At 46.4% G+C, this 18,865-nt stretch overlaps 1 protein-coding gene across 1 annotated transcript in view; it reads right to left on the reverse strand.

The window, feature by feature from the left end:
* ARMH1 (armadillo like helical domain containing 1) overlaps positions 1-17,093 on the reverse strand; it is a 42,209-nt gene extending 25,116 nt beyond the window's left edge. The window contains exons 1-5 of the mRNA XM_068966327.1: positions 16,888-17,093; positions 9,915-9,983; positions 8,118-8,284; positions 6,749-6,945; positions 3,994-4,078 (exon numbers count right to left, since the gene is read on the reverse strand). Of these exons, the coding sequence (XP_068822428.1) occupies positions 3,994-4,078; positions 6,749-6,945; positions 8,118-8,284; positions 9,915-9,983; positions 16,888-17,093 (724 nt within the window). The remainder of the gene's footprint in view (positions 1-3,993; positions 4,079-6,748; positions 6,946-8,117; positions 8,285-9,914; positions 9,984-16,887) is intronic.
* Between the last annotated feature and the right edge of the window lie 1,772 nt (positions 17,094-18,865).

Below are 18,865 nucleotides of genomic sequence, written 5' to 3' on the forward strand. Positions count from 1 at the left end.
GGAGATAGTGAAGAACAGGGAAGCGTGGCATGCTGCAGTCTGTGGGGTCGCAAAGAGTCAGACATGACTGAGACACTAAACAACAACAGGCAAAACCACACAGGGAGAAGGTGTTGCTAAAGAGGTAGGACATAGGCTGACCCAACAGTCTAGTAAGAGAAATAGTAAAAACCAGCAAAGGAGACTTGGTGAAACGAGATGGCAGGAGGAAAACTCAGAGTTGTATCACAGAAGCTGAGAGAAGAGAGTGAGTTGTTTTTTGACCAACTGGGTCAAAAGCAACTGTAAGATCATGTAGGAAGCAAATGGAAAAATGGAGCTGGAGGGGAACTTGAAGTCAAGGAACTTGGAACTGTGCATTCCTAAACAGGATAAATTAATCTTATTTTGGTGGTGGTGGGGGGGTTATGTCTTTTACATATTGTTTAATCCATAGGTTAGCAAGGAGGGACTCATTTTGAAGATGGGTGATATGCAGTCTATTTTTAAAAATATTTAAAAACTTTATCAGCTTTATTGACGAATAATTGCCATCTACAGAGCATGTCTACATGCGAATGGAGATGAACTGTCAGAGAGAAAGGGAGGGGGCAGCTTCAGAAGAGAAGTCTGAGGGAATGTGCTTCAGAGAACAAGCAGAAGAAGGGGGGGCAGGCCTGTGACAGGAGCAGGGAAAGAGAAGAGAGAAGGTAGGTGACCTGGCAGGCAGGTTGGTAGGCTTGGAGGTGGGAAGGTGGGGTTCTCAGTGTAAAAGGAGGTGAAGTCATCCCCTGGCTCCTCCATCGCAGACACCCATGGTAAAGGGCAAGGGTCACCAGGCCCTCTGAGCCTCGTCACCTGTTCTCAGTGGGACTCTCCCTGAGAGCCCTCTTCCCGTGGAGCCTCCTCAGGGAAGGATGTCCTCCCCCTACCTCCACAGTCCGCCATACAGCACGCAGGGTAGAGAGCACAGCCTCCATACCGTCCTCCTTCCAAACTATTCCTTTTTCTCCTCCAATACAAACAAAGGCAAACAAAACCCCAGGGCTTGGGATAGCACTTGGCACCCCACAGGTGTTCAATCAATACTTTTTTTTTTTTTTTTTAAACCAACCCTACCCTTACAAAGGTTAGTCCCTTCAGCCATATCATCTGTGTCCCCTGATGTTGCTGTCATCCTGGGGGGTGGGGGTTGGTGGCGGGGAGTGCTCCACCTTGGCCATGCAATTTGGTGTCCTCAAACTCAGAGAAATTAATCTCTGGTCGTTCTATCCAGTCACTGCTGTTAGGGACCCATCTAAGGACCGTCAGACCTTCCCGCCCCGCCCTTGGTGGAATTGCTGTGGAAACTGAGAACTGTATGCCTGCCTGCTAAGTCGTTTAAGTCGTGTCGGACTCTTTGCGACCCCATGGACTGTAGCCCGCCAGGCTCCTCTGTCCATGTGGATTCTCCAGGCAATAATACTGGAGTGGGTTGCCATTTCCTTCTCCAGAGAACTGTATTCTTGCCCTTAACTTCCGCTCCACCCGTCTTGTGAAAGAGTTCCCCCTAGTGGACAATCAATGCACATGCAAGCTCTGAATTCCCAGGGACACAAAGACTGTTTTGAAAGCGCCTGGTTTAAAAAAAAAAAGGAAGAATAATTGTTTCATTCAACAGAAGTTTCTTGTACCCTGTTATGAGTCTGGCTTATCTGAAATTATTTTGAGGTGCACAGTTTCGCTGTTATCACACCAGCAGACATCAAACCAAGAAGGCAGTCCAGAGCTTCAGGCCCCTGCGGCCTCTGACAGAGTAGGTTGTTAACGTAATAAAAACAGAGGGACTCAAGATGGGGTACAGTATAGGAAGAAGCTAGGCCAGTTCAGCTCTGGAGGGCTTTATTGGAAAAACTGAAGCTAAGCCATTTTTTCGATAAATTTATTCAACAAACTTATAGTGTGTACCACCCATTTTTTTGCCAGGCCCTAAGCTGGAGAGAGAGATGAATCAGACCCCATCCCAGGCCTGAAACTGCTCACTAATACAGTGTGCATGGGAGGACTCCCTCTCTCATCTACTCAGCAGACACGTACCCAGGACCTAACCTACGCTGGGGACTGTGCTGAGGGTATTAGGAGCAAGCGATGTGAGCTACAAGAAAACTGTTCACTGTCTATGTAAAGGGCAGTATATTCTGGAGATAACTGCTCCAGGGGAGGGAGGTGCTGGAGGGGAAAGGGGTGCAAGGTGGGAAAAAGGAAGCAGGCTGACGTTTGGATAGGGTTGAAGACAGGTCTGGAAAGGCCTCAGTGAAGAAAGCTTAAGCTGGGAAGTGATAGATGAGTGGGAGTGGTCACTTTGCCACGTGGAGGTGGGGCAAGGGGAGGGAGGTCACAGAGCCACACAGTCTAGTCTTCTCCGGGTTGTATGATTAAGTCTCCTGACATGATTCTACCGCCAGCTCACCCCCTTGCTCCGGTGCCAGCTACAACTCTCTATTGCGCCTGACCTTGACCTAGGTGCCTCCACCACTCCACTCCCTCGCCGGTGACTCCTCCCCAGCTAGGAGACTCTGCTCCAGCTGGAACCAGTTCCAACATGGCACTGCTAATCAACATAGGCGCCCATGTATCCCTGCAGGGGTCAAACAAATATAAAGTAGACAGTGCTGCTGAAGGCAAGATAAGACGGACATTCAATTTCAACACTGCTTCTGAAAAAATAATCTAGGTTGGGAGTGAACCCCAGGATGTCACGTGCATACTTAACCCCAGTGCCTGTATACCCTTTCTGCCCCACCCCCCAGGCTTCCTGGACCTGGAGGTTCAGCCTGTCCTCCTGGACACAGGTGGCTCTTACTGTCTGGCGGGCCTCCCTGCCCTGGCCTCCTTGGCCAGGCCCATTCCCTCTCATGTGCCATTTTATTCTCCACACCTAGGTGGTCCCCAGTCCCCCTCCTCTTTCTTGCCGGGGCCTCTGTGCCCAGCTAGATCAGCACAGTCCATTTTGCTGTCTGAACAAAGGCCTTCCAGCTGGCCTCCAGCCTCTAGTCTCCCTGCAGGGCTGGCTTGCGATGCCATCTGGCATTCTAGGAACTCCACGATCTGGTCCTGGCCTACCTTCCTAGGTCTTCCTGGAGTGAGACCTCTACCAAACCTCCACCAAATGGCCTCCCTGTCATTCCCTAAACACATCTTGTACGTCCCTGTGTCTAGGCCTTTACACCAGGCTCCTTTCCAGAACGCTCTCCTCTCCTTTCTACCTTCCCTAACCTTTCCCGTCTCGAAGGCTCAGCTCAAATACCACCTTCTCAGAGAATCCTCTTTGATTTCTTCTGTTGAAAACAGAATCTCCCTTTTCTGAACCATTGTAGGAGCAGGGAAGAAAAATAATATCCTATAAACACCTGCCATGTGCTACATTTTAAAACCACAGGCTTTGGAGTCATACAGCTCTGGTTTGAATCTGGTTAGTTGTATAAACGTGTGTAACAGCATCTTTCATCTCTCTGTGCTTCAGTGCTTTAGCTTGAAAAATATAAAAATGCCAAACCCCACCATTCATTCATTTGAACATTTGAATATCTAATATGTGCCAGAATCTATACTCTTGTGGTTATTTTGAGAATTAAATGGAATGATGCATGGAAAGTGGCTGGCGCATAGGCGACCCCAATAAATAAAAACCTATTAATACTACCATTATTCAATCTAGTTTCTTAGAAGAACAGTCCTCAGGGTGATTTCTATTGGAGGGGATGTGCCACGTAAGTCCGGGAACCAGAAGCAGCCCTGGACCCAGGAAGATTTTAACAACTGCGAGAGCATGTGGCTGATTCCTAGTGCAGAATGTGACTGTCATTTTCTGCATAACTTGCCCATCAGTACCAAGGCAGCACCTTCCGTCTGCCGAGGCTGTCTCGGACACTCAATAAGGCTCTTTGTGAATAGGAGGAAACGTCTCAGAGCCAGTCTGCCCAGTTCTCATGGCCACCTTCGGCCATCTGGAGCAGACCCGGCCATCTCCCTTACCTTCATACTGGACTTCCAAGTGCATCGTGCATAGCACCTTCAGCACGCAGTCCACGATGCTGGGGTGTGTGGTCCCGATGATTGACTGGCAAGACAGACAGGGGGACAAGGTGGTTACTCTTTCCATCTAGTCCACCTGGGAGAAGTGAAAAGCTGACTTCCAAACAGCCAGGCAGCCTGGCTGAATGGGGAGTTAGGGGGTACGGGTGAGCAGCAGTGAGTCACGGGGCCTTGGCCCCCACACCGAAGAGGTTCATTTCTTCTGGAGAGGAGAGGTGGAGATGGGCAGCTGGAAATCTCCCTAGAATCTGCCAAGGTTGTCACTGGGCCGCCTGGCTCAGGAGGCACTCGGTGGAGGCTAGCTGGCCATTGCTAGAAGAGCAGACACCAGTTGGCCATCTGGGATGGGCACAGGCCCGAGAGAAGGGAACTCATCTAGGATCCTAAGTCTCTTCTTCAGCAAGACCTCAACAATCAGGCAGCCCCCGCCCCTTCTGCATCTCCCCCCTGCCTGTGCGTAGGGTTCCTGTGCTTCGGCGTTAAACATCCTCACGCTCACCCAGCTTCAATGCAACTGTCTTTCAACTCTGTCTCTTCTCACTACTGCTCGCTGCCTCTTTACACCTAAGCTTCCGAGGGGAAGCCACGTCTCTGTCCTCCATGCATCCTTTGACAGGAGGCTATAATTTTTGTTTTCCTGCCATTGGATAGTCCCCCAATTCACCAAAACTTTTCCTGCTGGGCCCAGCTTTCTGTTGTACCCACACAATCACTCTGCTGTATTTGAGCCAGCCAATCATGTCTTGCTTCTTGAAACTCCTTTCCATTCATTTTCACAGATCTGTGTTTTTCTGTTCTCCTTTTATGGCTTCTGGTTCTTTTTCAAAGAGGCAGCATGGTATATGGAGAGAATAAGGTCTTGAGGTAGAGCTGGATTTAATAGTCACTTAGTAAATATTTTCTGTGTGCGGCCTTGAATAAGTCACTGAACATCCTTCTAAGGCTTGGTTCCATCACCCATCAAGGGGTTGATAGTCCTTGTCTCCATCAGCCATTGTGAAGACTGAAAGAGACAGTGTAAGTAAAGCCCCGAGCACCGTGAAGGAGGCACTTAAGACATGGCAACTGGAAATAATAATGCTAATCAGATGTTTTACTGGTCTTCCTGAGCTCATCTCTTAAATGTTGGTGGTGTTCCTTCTCTTCTTACGTGCTACACTCTACCTGGGTGATCTTATTTACTTCTACTCTTTCAGATACCACTTCTCCACTCAGAAACTCCAACGAAAGGCCATCTTCATTTCGGGTCTCTCTGGAGCCTCAGACTTTAATTTCCTGCTGTCCTGAGGGCGTCTCTACCAGATGTCCCCAGCAGTGATTCCTCAGAGCAGCTAGGAATCATCATTGCCTGGGAAAACGTAAAGTCCCCCTGAAAGCTGTCAGATTCTCTGGGAGCGGGGCTCAAGATTTAGTATCATTTGCACAAGCGACCCATCTATATCTTTTGCAACTAACTTGGCCTGCTGCTCACATGGGCCCTTGGGAACCATTGAGACTCATCAAGTTTGTTGGGTCAAAACCTAACTCCTCCAAAATCAAAGCCATGTTTCCTGTTCTCTTGGTGGCATACAACTTACCCATGAAGTCCAAAACTGGTGTCTTCTTGACGGCCTTTCTTTTTTGTTTTAAGATTTTTTTAAAAAATGTGGATCATTTAAGAGTGATGGGTCTTTGTGGATGTGGGGCTTTCTTTAGTTGTGCTGAGTTTGGGGCTACTCTTCCTTGTGGTGCTTGGCCTTCTCATCACGGCGGCTTGTTGCAGAGCTTGGGCTTTAGGGGGCACAGGCTTCAGTAGCTGTGGCTCTCGGGCCCTAGAGCGCTGACTCAGTAGTTGTAGTGCGTGGGCTTACTCTCCTCAAGGCATGTGGATTCCTCATGGCCGAGGGATTGAACCTGTGGCCCCTGCATTGGCAGGCGGATTCTTAACCGCTGAACCACCAGGGAACTCCCTAAAGTCTTTATTGAATTTGCTACAATATTGTTTCTGTTTTATGTTTTGCTTTTTGGCCATGAGGCATGTGGGATCTTAGTTCACCAACTAGGGCTCAAACCCCCATTCCTTGCATTGAAAGGTGAAGTCCCAACCACTGGACCACCAGAGAAATCCCTCTTTGATCTTTTAGTTGTCTCTCTGCCTGCAGCCCCTCCTGGAGCTGTACTGAGAGCTTTAGATGGTTCATCTCAAAACCTCTCTTGGAGGCATGGGGTCCCCGCCTCACTAGGCATGGTGTCTTCATGGGATCATCACCATTCCCCAAAACTGACTTTTCTGTATGCCAGGGCACCCAGAGGAAGGCAGGAGCCGATGAAAGAAATGGAGCGTTCCCATGCACTGGAGATCTGGCTCCTTTCTTCACGTACATGCGGCCTACAATGGCACCTGCTTCTTTCGCTATCAAATTGACTCCTTTAATCTTTTCTACGGTCCTTCCATCATCCTTGTTGCTTGTCGCAACCACTTTTAAGTCTGCCAACATCTTTCTTATCCTTAAATAAACAGGATAAATCAGGCTGCTGGGAGACACGAACTCTCTGCCCTGCTCTGGCCTTCCGGAAGTAACGCTGATTGAACAGCTGACAGGCAGTGGGAGGTCGAGCTCCGTTTCTCATCCCTGTGTGGAGCGCAACTGTGGAAGGTAATTGTCAGATTACTGAGTTGGAATCAGAATCACTGGAGCGTGCAGCCTGGGCTTACCTGGGCAGTCCTGAGTGTCTGCAGGGCCAGCTGCTGAGCTTTCGGGGACGCACAGGGCAGCAGAGCTATCAGGCCTTTGTACACTTGATTCTGGTACTTGGGATTACCGTGGATCAAAGAATCCAACAGGACCTGCACTTCTTCCTGAGTCTCTTCTGACGTGGACTTTGCCAAAAATTCTGCTATGGATCGTACACCTGAGCAAAGGAGAGAGGAGATGGGAAGGGCTTTATGAAAAGTATCCTCACTTGAGGTTATATAATATGAGATAATAGGAATAAGATCTATTTAACCAGTCCTGTTCAAAGCGAAATCGAGGGTCTGTTTTCATGTTGCATCACTGTTTTTTTCATCTAATGGTTATGTGTCCAGAGGATTTTGTTTCAACCTAGGCATGTTAGCTTGTCAAAATCTGTTTTCAAATTTAAAATGGCTCGGCAAAAGGCACAAATAAAACTTGCCTGTTTGATGGTTGTATGATAACTAACACATAGGTAGCAGTCAGCACTAAATGTTTTAACAAGTTCTATTATATTTAGTCCTGGAAACTACACTGAGAGAGAGGTGTTAGTCCCATTTTATGAATAAATACACCAAAGCTCAGCAAGACATGAGGGAAGGGCAGTGAGGGATGCACTTTGGAGAGGTGTGCGTGGAGACGGCCTCTCCTGGGCAGGTCTCAAGCAGAGTGCTTGGGGAACATCCTGAAATGACTGGGTGACTTCCTATCTGAACTGCCCTGGACGCTCTTTGCGGATAAGGACTGCATTTTATTTAGCTTTGTATTCCCAGCACCTTAGTGTATGCATGCATGCTCAGTTGCTGCAGTTGCGTCTGACTCTTTGCAACCTGACACCAGGTTCCTCTGTCCATGGGATTCTCTCTGTCCATGGGATTCTCCAGGCAAGAATAACGAGTGGATTGCCATGCCCTTCTCCAAAGGATCTTCCCAACCCAGGGACTGAACCTGCATTTCCTGTATTGCAGGTAGATTCCTTATCATTGAGCCACCAGGGAAGCCCAATTTAGTGTATACCTAGTACCATATTTAAAAATTTTAGTTCAAGTTTATTTCTAGAATTATTCACAAATGACTCAATAACTCTTTGCTGAATGGATGCATGAAAGAGGATATATTTGAAATGAAGTATTTCCAAAACCACCACAAAAAGATTTGAGCAAATGATGAATCAGGAAAGTCATAAATCTCGGTCTTCTGGTGGTGAATATGGATGGGAGTTAAGTGAGTCCACTCTACAGAATGCTTCCTGTGCAACCAGGTACCTGGGGCGTTTTCCTCTAGCAGTTCTGGGGGTCCCCAGGGAGATGGGGCGAGGGGAATGACCCCATCATCCTACACGATACCCACCGTAGCTTTCACAGATGAGCTCCTTGTACTTCCTGCCGGAGTTTGCAATCACCTGAAGTAGCTTGACGGATTCCTTCTTGTCCTCCTCCTTGATCTTATTCAGCGCAAGTATTTCCAAGAGTGTTAGGACCCCTCCAACCTCAAGAAACTCTATGAGGTATCGATTACTGTCCAGAGAAATAGAAAAGTAGAGATAAGAAACTTGTCAAGTTCCTTGGCACTAACCTTTTTAAGGTTATGATGCTTTTGAACTGTGGTGTTGGAGAAGACTCTTGAGAGTCCCTTGGACTGCAAGGAGATCCAACCAGTCCATCCTAAAGGAAACCAGTCCTGAATGTTCATTGGAAGGACTGATGCTGAAGCTGAAACTCCAATACTTTGGCCACCTGATGTGAAGAGCTGACTCATTTGAAAAGACCCTGATGCTGGGAAAGATTGAAGGTAGGAGAAGGGGACGACAGAGGATGAGATGGCTGGATGGCATCACTGATTCGATGGACATGAGTTTGAGCAAGCTCTGGGATTTGGTGATGGACAGGGAAGCTTGGCATGCTGGAGTCCATGGGGTCGCAAAGAGTTGGACATGACTGAACTGAACTGAACCTTTCTAAGAGATCTCAAGGACCTTTCTTCATATAGTCCTCCTATCCAGGAAATGTTCATGGATAAAGTGATACAATAGTTAGGAAATTATTCCTCCCAGAAGGAAATGTGAAAGTCAAATACAATGCCCATTTCCTGTGCTTGACTTTCCAGCATCTGTGTCTCTTCTTGAAAGAAGATTCCCTTGGGGAATCACCCCTCCACCTCTCATGAGCCATGTGGTTTTTGGAGGGTGAGCAGATGACAAGGAGTATGTCATCCTCTGACTGCAGTAACTGATTTGGGGCCAGGCATATGACCTAAGTTGGTCCAGTGAGGCTCAGGATTTTCTTGGGAACCCTTGGGAAATACATGCTTTCTTTTTTTCACATGGTCTCTTAAAAATTTTTTTGGGGGGTTGTACTTCATAGCATGTGGAATCATATTTCCCTGACCAGGGATCAAATCTATGCCCTCTTGCACTGGAAGTATGGAGTCCTAACCACTGGGCAGCCAGGGAAGTCCTACACGCTCTATTTTTGATGTGACTGAGCTAGAAGGATGCAAGTCTGGAGTGTCTGAAGACCACAGCACACGGAGGTCTATGAATATAGAGGAGAACAGAGCTGAGAAATGAAGAAAAAGCACGAGTGACCAACAACTGATATTTTTTGAGCCCTTGGATCTAGTGAACCTGGAAAAATGGATTTCCATCCTCCAGACATTTCAGTTAAGTGGGCTAATAATGTTTACATTCCCCTTGTCCAGTATGAGTTAAAGTGAAAGTCACTCAGTTGTGTCCAGCTCTTTGCTACCCCATGGACTATATAGTCCATGAAATTCTCTAGGCCAGAATACTGGTAGCCTTTTCCTCCTCCAGGGGATATTCCCAACCCAGGGATCAAACCCAGATCTCCCTCATTGCAGGCAGATTCTTTACCATCTGAGCCATCAGGGAAGCCCAGGTCCAGTACGAGTTAGTTTCCTGTAGTTAACAACCAAGAGGATGCTGACTAGCAAAGTATCAATGGAGCACATGAGATGGAGAAGCAACTAGACCAGGACCACAGGTGCCGCCACCTCTGGGTCCCTTTTGAGGGCTACTAGGTACCCACTGATAAAAGGAAGTCAAGGTCCCATGGGGTGGGAATGCCAAGGACACCATGAGCCCGGTAGGCAACTGAGACTCCAGAATCCCTCTAGAACAGAACTCACCTGCTTACAGCTGATAAGAAGACGCCAATGGACCTGAGCAGCTTATCTAAAGGCGAACCAGTCATGTAGCTGTACGACAAGTTAAAGAGTGAATTTCAGGGTGGTTTTCCATCCCATGTCTGACCCCTGACACCACCTATGGCCCAGGATGACCAACAGCTGAACTGTGTCCTTCATCTGAGAGGGACTACTAGGTTGAAGGAACAGGTGGATGAGGGGTGCTGGCAGGCATGTTCATGGTTCTCCAGGAAGCTCTTCTGGGGCAGTTCAACCACCCTGGCCCTGATGGGCTCTTTAGAGAGTAGGAGGCTCTGATGAATAGAAGGTGTAGGAAGAATGCTGGGGGTCAATTTCACAATCCTCCCTATGCCATGACCATCGTACCCTTGGGTCTCAGCACAGTTCATTACTTTGTGCCTCATTCTTGGACTTCTCTAAAAAATAATCAGCTTCATCATTAATTTGCAATTTTGCCTTGCTCAAAGCTTTATACTGGAGGTCACTATCTTTATGAAGAATTGTGTGTCTTCCTAATAAGAACAATAGGAGATGGTGGAAAAAATTAAACTCTGATTTAAAAGAACCTCAGTACTTAATGTTATTTTTTAATGTGAGCTTTTGCAAAAAGCTTCAGTGTAATAAAGTACCCAGAGCACGCATCAGCTTGGATGCAAGGTATGAAATCAAGCCACAACAGAAGAGGAACCAGTCAACAATTACTAGGCTCATAACACATCACGGGCTCTTAGAACACTTAAGAAATTAGCTGAAATTATTGCAGCCCATGGAGGATGACTGAGAGCTTCCAAGACTGATAAAGGCTAATGTAATGGGTTGGAGGTAATGGTGCTTTGTTGGGAAGGGAGGGTGCATGAGGCAAATTATCTCTGCTGCACCCTGGTTCCCAGGGTGCCAATAGAAGTAGAGACAGATTGGCTCATTAGGAAAGGCTCTTTACTGCAAAAACAGTGTTTGCTCTGGAGCCAGGCTCCCCTGCCTGCTGCCATTGTAGCTGGGGGCCAGGCTACCAGCTCATCACCCTGCTTCCCTGAAACCCCTGCCCCCATTCCTGCCCCGTGCCTCCTCAGTGTGGGCTGACCAACTTTTGGCAGCTTCTTTTTCCTCTGTCCCAGGCTAGCCTTATTATCATAACCACTCACTATATGTATTTCTGGTCCATTATTTCCAGCAATTAGTTCCAGAAGTTTGCCACTTCTGCCAAGCTATCAGCGGGAGCTAGCAAGTGCTAAGCATTCGTTGTGTGCCAGGCCCTGTGCTAACGGCTTTGCCTGCCTGGTCTCAGTTAGCTGCCACTGTACCCTGCAGTGGATGCTATCAGTGTTTCTACTTTCTTCATGAGGAGGTAACGCAGACAGGTTATAATGTCAAGGTCCCCAGGTTCACTGATGGGACTGGTATTTGAACCTAGGCAGCCTGACTCAGAGTCCGAGTTCTTACTGTCAGGCCATCCTGCCCAGACGGTCTCCTTAGATGGGGTTGGAAGTGGGACCGTGGGAGACCCTGAGGTACAGTGGATGGTGTCTGGATTTGGGGCCAGTGTTTATCTGTGTAGCTGTGCTGTGCTGTGCTTAGTCACTCAGTCATGTCCAAGTCTTTGCAACCCCATGGACTGTAGCCCTCCAGGCTCCTCAGCCCATGGGGATTCTCCAGGCAAGAAAACTGGAGTGGGTTGCCATGCCCTCCCCATCTCTGTGCCTACTAGTAAATTATTCAACCTTTTCAAGGCTCATCCTTCTAATCTATAAAATGGGTTAATACCAATCACCTATTAGGCTTGGTATGAGGCTCAAATGAGATATTCATATGGTACACAGAGTTCAGTGCTTAGAGCATAAAAAGACTCAATATATAGTAACTAATCATTTTTGTCATTATAATATATACATCCTTAGTTTTACTGAACAGTTCTGGAAGTTCAAGTTTAAAAAAGGGGTTTGAAGCTAATGTGGAAGGAGGTGGCAGTCAATTTCATAAAACATGATGAAGTTATACTGATTTGTTTTCCTTCAAATCCACCATAACTGGAGGGCTGGAGAGTAGTGGGGTAGGGGTGGGGTCACTGATTCAAAATGCTATGTGTCTTCAGTCTGTTTTCTCTGTTGTATGACAAGGTCACAAAAAGTTAGGAAATTATAAATTTCAGGTGTAGAAACTGAATATACAACTATATATTAAAAGCGTGGTTCAGGAGCTCCCTGGTGGCCTAGTGGTTAGGACTCCACACTTTCACTGCTGTGGCCTGGGTTCAGTCTCTGGTGGGGAAATGAGATCCCACAAGCTGTGCAGCATGACAAAACAAACAAACAAACAAACACGTTGTTCATTCAATAAGCATTGACTGAGTGTCCACTAAATGTCTGGTGCACTGATTGATACTTAGGATATGGAGAAAAATGATACAATGCCTCAGTTAACCAGTGCAATGATTGAGGAAGAAAAGAAGAGGGCTGAAGAGAGAATTCCTGGAAATACTAACATTTAAGGGGTGGTAGAACTTCCAGATGGTCAAGCTGGATTTAGAAAAAGCAGAGGAACCAGAGATCAAGTTGCCAACATCCATTGGATCATCGAAAAAGCAAGAGAGTTCCAGAAAAACATCTACTTCTGCTTTACTGACTACGCTAAAGCCTTTGACTGTGTGGATCATAACAAACTGTGGAAAATTCTTCAAGAGATGGGCATACCAGACCACCTGACCTGACTCCTGAGAAATCTGTATGCAGGTCAAGAAGCAACGGTTAGAACTGGACATGGAACAACAGAATGGTTCCAAATTGGGAGAAGAGTACATCAAGGCTGTATATTGTCACCCTGTTTATTTAATTTATATGCAGAATATATCATGCAAAATGCCAGGCTGGATGAAGCACAAGCTGGAGTCAAGATTGCCGGGAGAAGTATCAATAACCTCAGATACGCAGATGACACCACCATTATGGCAGAAAGCAAAGAGGAACTAAAGAGCTTCTTGATGAAAGTGAAAGAGGAGAGTGACAAAGTTGGCTTAAAACTCAACATTCAGAAAACTAAGATCATGGCATCTGGTCCTGTCACTTCATGGCAATGAGATGGGGAAACAATGGAAACAGTGACAGACTTTTTTGGGGCTCCAAAATCACTGTAGATGGTGACTGCAGCCTTGAAATTAAAAGACACTTGCTTCTTGGAAGAAAAGCTATGACCAACCTAGACAGCATATTGAAAAGTGGAGACATGACTTTGCTGACAAAGGTCTGTCTAATCAAAGCTATGGTTTTTCTAGTAGTCATGTATGGATGTGAGAGTTGGACTATAAAGAAAGCTGAGTGCCAAAGAATTGAGGTTTTTGAACTGTGGTGTTGGAGAAGACTCTTGAGAGTCCCTTGTACTGCAAGGAGATCAAACCAGTCAATCCTAAAGGAAATCAGCCCTGAATATTCATTGGAAGGACTGATGCTGAAGCTGAAGCTCCAATACTTTGGCTACCCGAAGCAAAGAACTGACTCACTGGAAAAGACCTTGTTTTTGGGAAAGATTGAAGCAGGGGGAGAATGGGATGATGGAGGATGGCATCACCGACTTGATGGACATAAGTTTGAGCAAGCTCTGGAAGTTGGTGATAGACAGGGAAGCCTGGTGTGCTGCAGTCCATGGGGGTTGCAAAGATTTGGACACGACTGAGCAACTGAACTGAGCTGAGGAAAGACTCTGTAATAGTTATTGAGAAACAGTGATAGAAGGGAGAGGAGAGGGGAGCTTTAAAAGGGGCAGTGATCAAGCAGAGCCAGGGCTCGGGTATGAGGCGAGTGGTTCACTTTCTTCTGGTAGGATTTTTTTTTTTTTTTGGCCATGCTATGTGGCTTGCAGGATCTTAGTTCCTTGAGCAGGGATTGAACCCACACCCTGGGCAGAGAAAGTGTAGAATCTTAACCTAAGTGCTAGGGAATTCCCTGAAGTATGAAATTTAAGGGGCTATCAAAAGACTCAGTGACTAAATAATATTTCCTGCACTATTAAAAGAAAGAAAAATAATACAAATATCCACGATAAATAAAGAATTAAAGTTTGGGGACTTCCCTGGTGGTCAAGTGGTTAAGACTTCACCTTCCAATGCAGGGGATAAGGGTTCAGTCCCGGGTCGGGGAGCTAGGATCCCACATGCCTTATGGCCAAAAAAACACACAAAAGACCGGAACATGAACAACAAAAACAACATTGTAACAAATTCAATAAAGACTTTACAAATGGTCCACATTTATCAATCAATCAATATCACAGTTTTAAATAAAGCTAGGATCTGACTCTGAACACGTATGACTCTGCCTTACTTGCATCACCCTTTGGTCGAATGGAAAATGTTGTCAGGTTAGTGACAGCCTTGGTGAGGTTAGTGCCACGAGTTGAGGGGACAAAGTCAGATGGTAGTGCTGATGTTTTTCAAAACACGACTTGCGGATCACTGGCATCAGAGTCACCCAGCGTTTTTTTGACCAAGACTCCAAGGACTCACCCTCAATCTACTAAATCAAAACCTGGGGGTCGTGTGGGGGGAGTAGACTTGTTATCTGCATTTTAAACCTGTTTTATGCACATTAATGTCTAAGAACATTGGGGTTACCCCAAAGATGTATTCAGAGGACTCCCTTTGGACTCTGTCCTAGGTCTGAGTCTGATTAATAATTTTATCAATGATTAATTGTAAAAAAAGAAAGCTGTGGTTACCTAAGTCTTTAGTTCTGCTTAGTTGCAGGTTCTCTGGTTCAGTCATTCACTTGTTCAACAAACATGTGTTAAGCACCCTTTATGTGCCAGGCATGTGCTAGGTGTTAGAAATACAGACACGAGTAGAACAGATGTAATTCCTGCCCTTGTAGAGTTTACAGTCCAGTGGAGGAAGAGAGATCAATATCTCAGGTAATAATAAGACATTAAGCACCATGAATATATTTAACAGGGGAACATAAACTAGTCTGGGACTCTGAAAAGGGCTTCCTAAGAAAGTGATGCCTGGATTGAGACCTGAATAATAGAGAGGGATTGGTCAAATAAAGAGGAGGTTTAAGGGAGAGGGTTCAGGCAAAGAGAAAAATACATAAGAAAAAGGTCTGAGGACTTCCCTGGTGGTACACTGGATAAGAATCCAACGACCAAAGCAGGGGACATGGGTTCAGTCCCCGATCTGGGAAGATTCATGCCATGGAGAAACTAAGTCCCTGCACCTCAACTACCGAGCTGCGCTCTAGAGCCCGTGAGCTGCAGCTACTGAAGCCTGTGTGCCTAAAGCCTGTGGTCCACAACTAGAGAAGCTATGGCAACGGCAAGCCCGTGCATCACAACGAAGAGTAGCCCCCGCTCACCACAATGAAGAGTAGTCCCCGCTCACTGCAACGAAAAGGAAGCCTGTACACAGCAGGGAGGACCAAGCTCAGCCAAAAATACATAAATAATAAATAAGTGAAAGAAAAGGTCTGAGATGAATTCATGGAGTGCTCCCACCCGCCACTCAAACTATCACTGTGATGGGGACTACATCTGTCTTCGGCCCCCATCTGCTGCTGGGGCTCCTGAGCACAGCACCTCAAACACAACATGTCCCAAATCAAACACATCCACTCCAAACTCATTCCTCTCCTTGTATTTCCTTCCCATGTAATGACACCCCATTCACCTAGCTTCCCAAGCCAGAGATTTGAGAGTCCTTCTGTGGGAGACAAGTGGAGGGGGCAGTTGGGTTAAAAGATATGAAACTCAGATTCCAGAGAAATGTGGGCGGGGGACACAACTGAGAGTCCTTAAACTGGAGTGATGGCGACATCCTGACAGTGGTTAGATCACTTCAGGAGAATCTGAGAGTGAGCAGAGAAGATGGCTGTGCCTAGAGTCCCATAGAACACCAAAGTTTAAGGGGTGGCTGAAGAGCAGCAGGATGGGCAGAAAGAAAGGAGAAAACCAAGAGAACTGGTATCACAGAAACTACAGGAAGAGTGTGTGTGTGTGAGTGTGTGTGTGTGTGTGTGTGTGTGTGTGTTTGGTGATGTGGTCTACAGGGCTTCTTTTTCTTTCCTTTTTTAAAATTGAGGTACAATTTACATAAACATTACATTAGTTTTAGGGAACAGTGTTTTGAGAAGTGGGAATGGTTTGTGTGACAAATCCCACTGAGAGGTCTTGTATAAGGACTGAGGATGTGGTCACTGGGTTTCACAGTTAGAAAAGCATTGGTAACCTTGGCAAGACCTGCATCAGTGGAGCAGAGGAGTCAGAAGTCAGACTGCAGTGGGTGGAGGAGAAAGGGAGGTGGGGAAGGTCAACAGCCTTTTCCACAAGCTTCAGCACAAAGGGCAGAAGCAAGGTGGAATATAGGTTCCAGCAAGGACTGAATTTCAGTTTTTAAGTTAGAAGAGATTTGAGCACACATAAATGCTGATGAAAAAGCTGGTAAGGATGAACTTCCCTGGTGGTCCAGTGGCTAAGACTCCGTGCTCCCAATGCAATGAGCCCAGGTTCCATCCCTGGTCAGGGAACTAGATCCCACATGCCACAACTAAAGATCCCAAATGCTGCAACTAAGATCCAGTACAGCCAAATAAATTTTAAAAATATATATGTATATATATATTGTAAAAACCTGGTAATGAGGCAAAAGTAAAGTCTATAGGAGAGAATGAATAAATCCTTGGGGAGACAGGAGGGGATTCAAGCATAGTACAGATAGAAGATTGATCCTAGACAAAGAACACCCACTTCAGCTCTGATGGGAGCAAGAGAGGTTAGCAGAGAGAATAAGGATATAGTTATAGGCTGGAAAGACAGGATGCTGAGGGAGTTCTTGACTTCGGGGATGATATTTTGATCACTATTACGTCCTGTTCTAAAATCTGAGAGATAGTCAAGGCAAGCGTTCCCTCAACAGTCTTCATTCCTTTTCTCTTTTGAAGATCACCTAACTGTCTTCCTGTTCAGCAAAGGATACGTGAGTCTCAGCCAGGTGGTCAGGCGGACCAGGAACAAGCTAGCTCCCTGGGAAAACTCCTGCTCCAGCTCAGGGGCAGTTTTGCCTTGGTTGGCTTCAATGAAATTGTTGAGGATGTTATTCCTGGCGACTTTGCCAGCGTTGTCCCAATCCTGTAAAAAACTCAAGAGCCGGCTGATTGCTGCCTGCTCCTTTATAGAAGTCATGATCCGTCAGTCCTGAAGCTGGCTACAGGAAGGGAAAACAGACAGGTTACCAAAGTATTCAGAACCATGCAAGGCCTGTAGTTATGCTGGAGGTTTTGCTTTCCTAGCAGTCATCTGGAGGCAGGCACCTCTGGACTGGCCACCTGCTGCTCAAACAGGGAGGATCCAGCTGTCTTGTCATGGAGTCAAGAAAATACATTTGCAGCTCTTCGGCTTCTCTGCTGGTGCCAGTGACTAAAAGGACCGCAGGCTTCAGTGGATACGAAGATGCTGGAGGAAAATCTGGCCTCTCTCAGCCCTCACCGCACACAGCATCAGAGACAGCCCCCTCTTACACCAATCAGCCAAGGTAAAACGCTACTCAACCTTATGCCTTGGCTGTGAGGCTAACTTTTAAAAATAATTTTTTTTTTTAAGTTAGTGGGAAGAAAAAGTTCTCATTCCATAGTTGGATTAATGGGCTGTGGTTTGTAGGAGTCTGTGTCCTTGGGAGAGTGTTTTCAGTGGGGGAGGGAAGGTTTAAAATAAACCCGTTTTCCAAAAATAGTTGTGATTGAAAGTGTTATTATCCATAACAAATGTTAGTGCTGATGGGAGAGAGGCATGTGTGATTCTTTTGTCTAACAGACAAGTGAAAGTCATATTTCACATTATCATGGGGTTTTCTGTGATTTACAGAATATTTGTGAAACATTACTTGCAGGGCCATGATTGATATGGAGAGAACAGCTTGTGGGTAGGGGCGATGTGCATTTCACGAAGACGGTTCAACATGAAATTTACAGTCCCATAAACTGCTCCTACATCTTCGCCAGAGATCTAGTTAAAAGGACTTTACAGTCTGAAACATCCTAAAATTGATTCTAAATTAACGTTTCCTCACATGTATTTGAGATATTGATGGGGCCCAGCTATCAGAATTTTATTAGGAAGCAATAATCTGAGGCCTGCTAAGACAGACATACATACACACCAACCTCCACTGCACCCCACAGGGCACTGGGTATGTTCTCCCAGGAAGGGCGTCCACGTAGTCTCAGGGATGGAGTCAACCAAGATAGCCTGTCAGCATTAACATCCAGGTGAATAACTGTGGATCAACTGAAACACAAAAATGACCAAAACCTCTCATGGGATCAGGCATCCATCACTGTGAGTGACATTACAGCCCCAAGTCTGAGAATAACTTACAGAGGCCACGGCCACCTTTAACAGCCAAACTGGCCTCAAGTAAATGGGGATGCATTGACTATACTAGACCCCAGGAGGGAGGGGCTGAAACACCGCCATCGGCAGGAAAACATTCATGCCCCTCCCCTGCCGTGGATGGACCCTTTCTAGGATGAAAACTCAGAGTGCTATCAGAGATGCACCCGGCAATTCTAGAACACTGCGGATGGGAAACTTTCAGCTGGACGCTCCACATTATGGTCCCTTTAGGTTTCCTTGGATCTGTCTTCCTCTATTAGTTTCTTCTTCTTTTTTTTCGGGGGGGGGGGGATGCATTTATTTTTCATAAAAAAAGTTTCCCCTAACAATTGAGGGCCATGACTCATTCCATCAATTCTCACACATGTGCAGCTGTCTGGACCTGGGGAGGAGGACTCACAACATTCTCAGGACATGTTTCCCGTCCTCCCTCCAGGGGGGACGTCAGCCTCCAAACCAAGGTCAGCCAGAGATGTTTGTGTTTATTCCACCTTCAAGGGCCAAAGCCAGAGAGAGTTCCTCCTTCTAACTAAAGGAGGGCCTTCAAATCCTTGAGGAGGTGT

The sequence above is a fragment of the Capricornis sumatraensis genome, chromosome 2 (assembly GCF_032405125.1).
Source record: "Capricornis sumatraensis isolate serow.1 chromosome 2, serow.2, whole genome shotgun sequence".
NCBI lineage: Eukaryota > Metazoa > Chordata > Mammalia > Artiodactyla > Bovidae > Capricornis > Capricornis sumatraensis.